The sequence below is a fragment of the Glycine max genome, chromosome 10, assembly GCF_000004515.6.
Source record: "Glycine max cultivar Williams 82 chromosome 10, Glycine_max_v4.0, whole genome shotgun sequence".
Taxonomy (NCBI): Eukaryota; Viridiplantae; Streptophyta; class Magnoliopsida; order Fabales; family Fabaceae; genus Glycine; species Glycine max.
The window spans coordinates 40238326-40246761 of NC_038246.2; the positions used below are offsets into that span (position 1 = coordinate 40238326).

The 8436-nt window shown below is 37.2% G+C and overlaps 2 protein-coding genes across 2 annotated transcripts; both read left to right on the forward strand.

Moving 5' to 3' along the window:
- Positions 1–707: 707 nt before the first annotated feature.
- LOC100794041 (uncharacterized) lies at positions 708–3803 on the forward strand. The gene is made up of 7 exons (XM_003536096.5): positions 708–1035; positions 1142–1285; positions 1367–1434; positions 1541–1591; positions 1700–1759; positions 1842–2339; positions 3465–3803. Exons 1-7 carry the CDS (start codon positions 906–908, stop codon positions 3498–3500), a joined length of 987 nt encoding a protein of 328 aa, XP_003536144.1. The 5' UTR covers positions 708–905; the 3' UTR covers positions 3501–3803.
- Positions 3804–5789: 1986 nt separating this feature from the next.
- Positions 5790–7717, forward strand: LOC100793519 (rubisco accumulation factor 1.1, chloroplastic). The gene has a single exon (XM_003536095.4). It carries the CDS (start codon positions 6118–6120, stop codon positions 7435–7437), a length of 1320 nt encoding a protein of 439 aa, XP_003536143.1. The 5' UTR covers positions 5790–6117; the 3' UTR covers positions 7438–7717.
- The last annotated feature ends 719 nt before the right edge of the window (positions 7718–8436 follow it).

Consider the following 8436-nt stretch of genomic DNA (forward strand, 5'->3'; position numbering starts at 1 on the left):
CATAGGCTCGTTGTGTTAACCTTGGGGAGCAATCGGCAAACTAGATTGCATTAAGGTCTAACCGAATTTTGCTTTCAAGGCAGTGATTTTTCACAGCACAACAAACCTCCAATCTGTGTTATATTTTTCTGTTTTGTACTTCTGACTTCTAGTTTTTTCCTACAAATTTCTTGACGGAGGTAAGAACTTGGAAATGAAAATACTTGTTTAAGGTTCACCTGCCTTGATGGTTGTAGTGTCTGGTGGCTAGAAATTTCTTACACAAATTATCACCTTCTATTCAATAATTTCGTACATGAAAAAAAACAATATTATATTATAAATTCTTATTATATGGATCATATTTTAGTTTAAAATGATTTAATATTTAATTTCCACGTTTTAAAATTGTCATAATATTATTTTAAAAATATAAAAAAAGTTTTAATTATACACTTATATTCATTAAAATAGTTAAATCAATAAACGTACATTTTATATGAAGTAACTGATGAGTGATGACTGCTTTCTCAATGTAATATTTTTAAAATAGTAAATAATATATTAATTTAAACTAGAAGAATTTTTACGAAATCTATTTAAGTTTATCTTATCTTTTAAATGCAGTTAAGGTTATGAAAGATAATAGAAGAGAGAATATATTATCTTTTATAAAGTAATATCTTTTACTGTATAAGTTATTTTGATTTTATTTCAATAAATTTCGCGATAAATTTGGTCAAAATAAATTAAGAATTGTCATTAGTGTATCATGACTTAAACTTTGAGTTCGCTTTGGTGAGTTAGATGATACAGTGATTTGGGCATCGGCGAATCCAACCCAACTGCGAGCAATCAATTGTTGGTGTGAGAAGGAGGGCGAACTAAAGATTCGATTTTGGGGTGAAGAGAAGCGAAGCGAAGCAATGAGACGAAACCATTCTAACTCGGGCAATTACCGGAATCCATGTTTAACTATGCACCAGCCTTGGGCTTCTCTCCTCGTTTACGGGATCAAGCGCGTCGAGGGCAGGTCATGGCCCGCTCCAATCACAGGTTTCTCTTTTTTGTGTTTAATGTTATTATTGTATCAAACAAACAAACAAACAAAGACATCATTGACCACCTGCACGTGTCCTATGTTTTGATTTTGTTTTTTAAGGTCGTCTTTGGATTCATGCTGCCAGCAAAGTCCCAGAGGAGTCTACAATCAAAGCAATGGAATACTTCTACAAGGAGATTTATGCACTCAATGGCATCACTGATATCCAATTTCCTCAGCACTACCCTGTTTCTAGGCTTTTGGGTATAATACCTCAACCTCGTTCTCTGTTAAATGTTAATTCAGTTCAATTCATCGCTCACCAATTTGAATGCTTGATAACAGGATGTGTTGAAGTTGTTGGCTGCTTAACACGTGATGAGCTAGCATGCTGGGAGATGGTTCCTGAAGGGGTAAGGGGTACCATGTCAATTACTATACTTTTGTTTTTAACTATTCATTCCTAGTTATACACATTATCTTCACTTAAGCGGTTAAGCCCGTTTTTTTATTCCTTAGGTGCGGGTGGAAGCACAAACTGATTATTGCTGGCTGTGCGAACGACCACAGGTTTGTGTCTTTCTACTGCTGTGCGATTCCTATGATTATCAGATTAAGAACTGTTTGTGTGTATGTTGAACAAGTGTTAAGTGTTTTTTTTTCCTGTGCTTAATTCAGAAATTGTTGATTCCTTTTGAGATGCGGGGGTACCAAGGTGTTTATAACCTGGAAAAGAAGGTATTATGGTTCCAAGTCTCTGTCTTGATTTCTGTTTTTTTCTTTCTTGGAATTAAGGCTGATTTTTCCTACTTGTTAAAAGATTTATGAAGCTGCAGTTAGAGGTCTGTCTCCAGTTAATAGTCCGTTGCCGGTGAAATTTCCACTTCCAGATCCACAAAACCCATTTTCATTGAAGCCAGGTTCCATCTCTGCGCTTACTCCTAACTTAAAAGCAACTGAAGTGGATAAATCATCAAGTATAAGTCTGGCCATAGCTGGGGCACAAGCAGCAGCCACTCAGTTCTCAAAGAAGGATCAGAATTCCCATAGTACTGCTCAGAACAATGCACCTACTAACATGAATGCTAATAATGAGGACACAGAAGTTGCAACATCTTATAATCTAAGATCACAAGGCAGGTCTATGGAAAAGGGCAATATATCATCCACCAAGTTAAGTAAGACATTTGATGATCTGACATTGCCATCATATCACGAAGAGAAAAGCAGTAGAAATAGGAGTGAGGGAAGCAGTAAGCAGAATCGATCTCCTGGTGCAGAAGCAGATTTGAGACAGTTTCCTCAACCACCGTCTAAGGTATCTCTTTCTGAAAATGGTGTCTTTATGTACGTTCTATCATTCTTTGGAAAATTCTGCTTCATTTTATATGATTAATTAAAGCAAACACAGTGGAAATAAAAAACTTAAAGAAAGAGAGGAAAAAAAAAGGTTTTTTTCATTTGGTGTAACTCTCAGTTTATATCAATTGTATCACCCCTTTCTTTTGCCAAAGGGACAGTACATAAATTATGCCTAATGCTGATATGACTTGTTTATGTACTATGTCAGTAGTATATTGCTCTAATTCATATTGATTTATGTAGTCATTTGGACCAAGGGATCATTCAACATTAGGGTTTACTTGCTCATTATCCAGAATAGAATATATCTAATACATAATAGTTAAATCATAAGGCCGGGCTTCCATGTTTCTATTAATAATATGGCTTCCATGTTTAACTTAATTCTTAAAACTTAATATCTATTTTATATATTATTAAAGTAGAGAGTGTGAGAGGATTTCTGTCGCCCTTGATGGGGAAAAGGATGGGTACCCATTTTTCATTCTTGGCAAGGATGAGGGCAGGTTTGGAAATGCAGGGTCATGTCTAGCCACAAAGCACCCTGAGAGATGTGGTGACTTTGTCATCCGATCTACCCCATCAAAGCCATCTAAGTTGAGGCTCTGCCTTTGTTATGCTAACATACACAAATCGTGTTTAATGTCTTAGCTCCTTCCATCTGTTTCTTTCATCATTGTGTATCTAATTTTGATCCATGTTATGGAGTGGTCAAACTGAAGCTGCTCATTTATGCATGTATCCATTACCTTGTTTTGTGTACGAATGCAAAGTTGCTCCAGCAACTCAAGGGATAAGCCACATTCTCAAATGATGAATCTTTTGTCATTCATAGCTTCTTGAAAGACATGCTTTTCAAGAGTGAGGCTTTCTTTATTTGCACAATTACATCACGTATCTGTCTTGTTTTAACTTAAGTTCTGTAGAAAAGAATGCATTAGGACATCACAACAAAAATCTGAATATGACTATACGAGTCACTTTCTTTGCTTGCTTTAAAATTAGGACACTAGTTTTGATAATATACTGCTAAAATAAAATACAATAACAGATAATTAAATTATGCTTGTTTCATTATTAGATTTTTGCTGCTGCGTTGAAAGGCCTGAGGCACTGATCGTGCAAGGAGTCTGACCACTTGGAGTCTGAATGTGTATTTGTAGCATAACGAAGTGTAACTTACGAAGCTGAGATAAAGCTTGGAAGTGGTTTGCTCTCATGAAATTGTTTTGATGTTTTATAGTCTCTAAACTATTATAATTTTATGTCATTTCTCGGTGTCTGAGTGATTGAGCTTAGGTTCATGTATCATTAGTAGTAGAAGATTGTAGTCTGTAGACAATGGGGTGATGGATTGCATCCAAGCATTCAGACTCGTGCTGCATGATGTTACAAATGAATCCGCGTTAGTATCCATCTAGAACACATATTGCCATCTCTGATTTCCATTTGTACAACAGTACATGGCTGTTCAAAATATCCAGTTATTTATCCCAAACCACATATAAACTCAATCCACATTAGAAAATAAATAAATCAGATTACAGTTAAAACCAGATAAATTGGCTCATTTTTTTAAACCAGAGATTACTTTTATTTCTCTTTTACAAAACCCGGATCAAAACCGGACTTCACAGCTTGCATTCACTGTTGACAAATCGAACCCTCTCCATTCCCACATATTCTCTCCTTGAATCTGGAACCCTAATCCCCATTTGTGCAGTGGAACTGTAATACGCAAATCCTAATCCTAATCCTAATCTCTAATCTACTATTGGACCTTCATTCTCATTTAAAGATTAAGTACTGAACACTCACAATTCCCTGTTTGATGAACCCTCATCTCTTTGCAATCTATTCTCTCTTATTACTCTCTCCGAGAAGTTTTCTGTAATTTCAAGTCATTTGCTTTAGTCTGCAATTTTGATTTCGAATCTTGAACTCACCATAGCTACACACCATAATGAGAGTATGTTGGTAAGTAGGAAGATGCATACTTAATAGGAAGAGGCAATATACACTTTGTCCCTCAATTTGTAGAACGTTTTCATATTAGTCCTTAAATTGAAGTTATTAAAAAAATCTTTGAAAATGTAAATTGATAATCATATTAGTCTATTTTTTTTAAAAAAAAACAAGTGTGATTAAAGTGATAATATCAACTTATATATAAAGAATAAAATTACAGCAAATAGTTAAATTTAAGGATTTATTTGATATTCCAAATACTTATTTAACATTTTGTTAATTTTTCAAAGACTAATGTAAGAAAGTCTACTTCTTAGAGGTTAAAATAGTTGTTCACTCAAATTTGAAGATATCAAAGCAACTATATGACTTGGATTATATAACCCATTTTTTCACAACTATTCACTGATGTAGACCATATCTTATTTCCAATATTGTTTACATTTTTAGTCATATGACTAAAGTCTCTTCTTTAAAAAACCTTTCATAATAGATAATGTAGAGGAATGTTCTTAATTAATTATCTAAATGCAATCATATTTAGATATTTTTCTTCAAAGGTGTCTTCCTCATATGAAACCAGTATTTTAATGAAGAGTTTAATGACTATGTATAATTTTATATGTTACGTATAGTTTTAAACTATCATTCAATTACAAACAATTAATTGTATGATTTTTAAGATAAATACGATAAAGAGTTTAATGGTCATGTAAAAAAATATTTGTACACTGTTGTTTAATCATAAATCATCGTTAGTATAACTTTTAAAATAATTATTATAAAAGTTAACAATCTTTCTGTATATGATAGATTGTGATTGATGAAGGTGTAAAATATTTTATACTATAAGTGTATAATCTTTTTTCTCTTATAAAAATCAACAAACTTATCTTTACATTGTAACTCTTTTTTTTTCTATAGTTAATTTCTCTCTCTTTTAGTGGTTGTTGCTTCCTGCACTTTCAAATTGCTACTTACACTTTTTCTGTAATTTTATTTTTTTTTTACATTTTGGATTGGTCATGTCAAAAGCTAAAAAAGGAGTGTATTTGGGGATGTAATTTTAGATTTTGGATTCACCATTTTGGATGACAAAAAAGGAGTGCAGAAAGTAATAGTACCTTTTAATGTCTCTTCATGAATCTACATTTTTACCATCTTGTCGCCCGATAAAGCACAACAGAAATAACTGAATCCTTTGATGCAACACTTCAATCTTTCTCGTGATATCAAAAGCATGTCATGTATGCTACAAACCCTTTTTCTTTGAAAATAAAAACTTATTCAACTTATGTAATATTAAATATAATTTCTCGTGATAGCAAAACCATGTCATTGTATAGCTTAATATTATAAGTGTATTTTTTTTTACATTATTAATCAACAATAAAGTTTTACATTACAATTGTTTGTAGAGTAGAATGATTATTATAAAATTCAATTGTTTCTTTCGTAAGTACATTACAATTTGTGAAAGGAGATAGGAAAGTTTTACATAGTAGATGGCAATATTAGTTGAGTGTGAGCAATGAGAATCGAAGACTAGTCCTGTGCATGCTCAACTCCTCCTACTAGATGCGAATATTATTTATTCTTGTAAGATATTAAGTTCATAATTATACAAGTTGAAAACAAAAGTGGATAAGATATTTTTGGTATAGTTGTTTCTGGTGAGTAAGACAGTGAAGCCAGAAACAGGAGATAAGGTAAGGCAAGGCACGCAACTCCAATCTTGAATCACTCTGCACTCTGCACTCTGCACAATGCTTTCCCTCTCCGTCCCTCCTCTCAACCTCAAACCCATAACACCCAATGACCTCTTTCTCTCATCAGCCTCTCCCTCACCTCACCGTCGCTACTTCGTGAAACCCATCTCCGCCGTCCTCAACTCATCTTCCTTCAAGAAACCTGAGCAGCCTCTGCTGCCGCAGCATCAAGTCTACCAGCCCTTCCGCCCTCCCCCGTCTCCCCTCCCCTCGCAATTCGGCACCCTCGACATCGCCGGCCGAATCGACATCCTCGCCAACCGCCTCGGCCTCTGGTACGAGTACGCGCCCTTAATCAATTCCCTAATCCGCGAAGGCTTCTCCCCTCCGACAATCGAAGAAACCACCGGCATCTCCGGCGTCGAGCAGAACCGCCTCATCGTCGGGGCGCAGGTCCGCGACTCCCTCGTCCACTCCAAGGCCGACCCCGACCTCCTCGCTGCCTTCGAGACCGGCGGCGCCGAGCTCCTCTACGAGATCCGTCTCCTCAGCGCCTCGCAGCGCGTCGCCGCCGCGCGCTTCCTCGTCGAGAATCGCTGCGACGGGAAGGCCGCGCAGGAGCTCGCACGTTCCATGAAGGATTTCCCGAGCCGGCGCGGGGATAAAGGATGGGCGAGGTTCGACTACACTCTCCCCGGGGACTGTCTTTCTTTTATGTATTACAGGCAGAGCAGGGAGCATAGGAACCCGTCGGAGCAGAGGACTTCGGCGCTGGAGCAGGCGCTGCGCGTGGCGGAGACGGAGGCGGCCAGGAATATGATTTTGGAGGAGTTGGAGGGGAATGGTGAAGAGGGGGATAAGGTGGATGCAGGGGAGGGTGCTGTGCGTGTTCCGGTGGTGAGGCTGAGGATTGGGGAGGTGGCGGAGGCGAGTTCGGTGGTGGTGTTGCCGGTCTCCGCGGCGGAGGAGAGGGAGATTTTGGAGGCGCCGTATGAGAGTAGGAGCCAGGGGGTGTTTGGTGTGGTGGTGGCGGAGAAGGGATGGGGAAAATGGGTGGTGTTGCCTTCGTGGGACCCAGTGGTTGGTTTAGGAAAAGGGGGTGTTGTGGTATCGTTTCCCGATGCTAGGGTTTTGCCGTGGAAGGTGAATAGGTGGTATAAGGAGGAGCCTATATTGGTGGTGGCTGACAGGAGTAAAAAAGAGGTGGGTGCCGATGATGGGTTTTATCTTGTGAATGCTGATGGTGAGGGTTTGAAGGTCGAGAGGGGTTCGGGATTGAAGGAAAAGGGTTTCACTCAGAGTTTAGGAACTGTGTTATTGGTTGTTAGACCTCCCAAAGAAGAAAATGATGAATTGAGTGACGAAGACTGGGAGTGAACTCAAATCAAAGGGAAGGGAATGATTGAGTTGCTAAAGAATAGCGATAACACCACATTATATATATATATATATGGTTTTCTCAATTCAAGAATTGCTAGTTAACTCAGCTCAATCCCCTGCCTTTGTTTTTTGTGTCATGCAAAATAAGGTTCTATTAATTTGGGATTACATGCAACTTTCTTTTGTTTTCCATACTTAATAGAAGGATTTAATCGTTTTTGTTTTCTCTTTGTACGTTATATTCATGTGGTTAATACAGTGAGTGGTTTCTTTTAAATCTTTGATTGTGTTCGATAACCATTTGATCTTTAGAATGCATAACTATTTAACTAGTATATGCAACATTCAATCTGTCATACAGTTTTGTCACTACGGTATATGAATTATACATAGTTAAGTTAGAGGTGGTCAAGGTGTATAATTGTGTTTGGCACACTTGACCAAATGTGAAAAAATTCCAGAACACAGATCTCTACGAGATAACTTCCCATTTCCCCCAGCACAACCAAATTGGCCGTGAAACTACAGATGACAACACAATCCATACAACGGAAGTTATCATAGGGAAGGTGGCTCCTCACATCCATGGGGCTGCATAGCGAACATTGGATTGAAATTACAAAATTGAACAAAATAATTGATTACAACCAAAGATGGCATCAAAGGACTGACCGACTTGACTTCTAATTCATAAATAATCAACCATAGTATAAATATCATTGTGTACACACAAAAATCACAATGTTTGTTGCAATGTAGTAGTGTTTTTTACTCAGAAAAGCTGCTTTTCGCTAAAAATAAGAAAACAAGGGGGCAACAGCAGATGTAGCTTATGATTATGTTATGTCCTGATGTATTAAGTAAAATCAGCACAAGACCGTCCATAAGCACAGAGTGTGTTAAATAAACCATCCAAAACGAAATGCTCTTTAAAAAGTTGTATGAACCTTTACGATGGGAAAAATAAAAAAGAACAACTTCAAAATAAATCAAAGC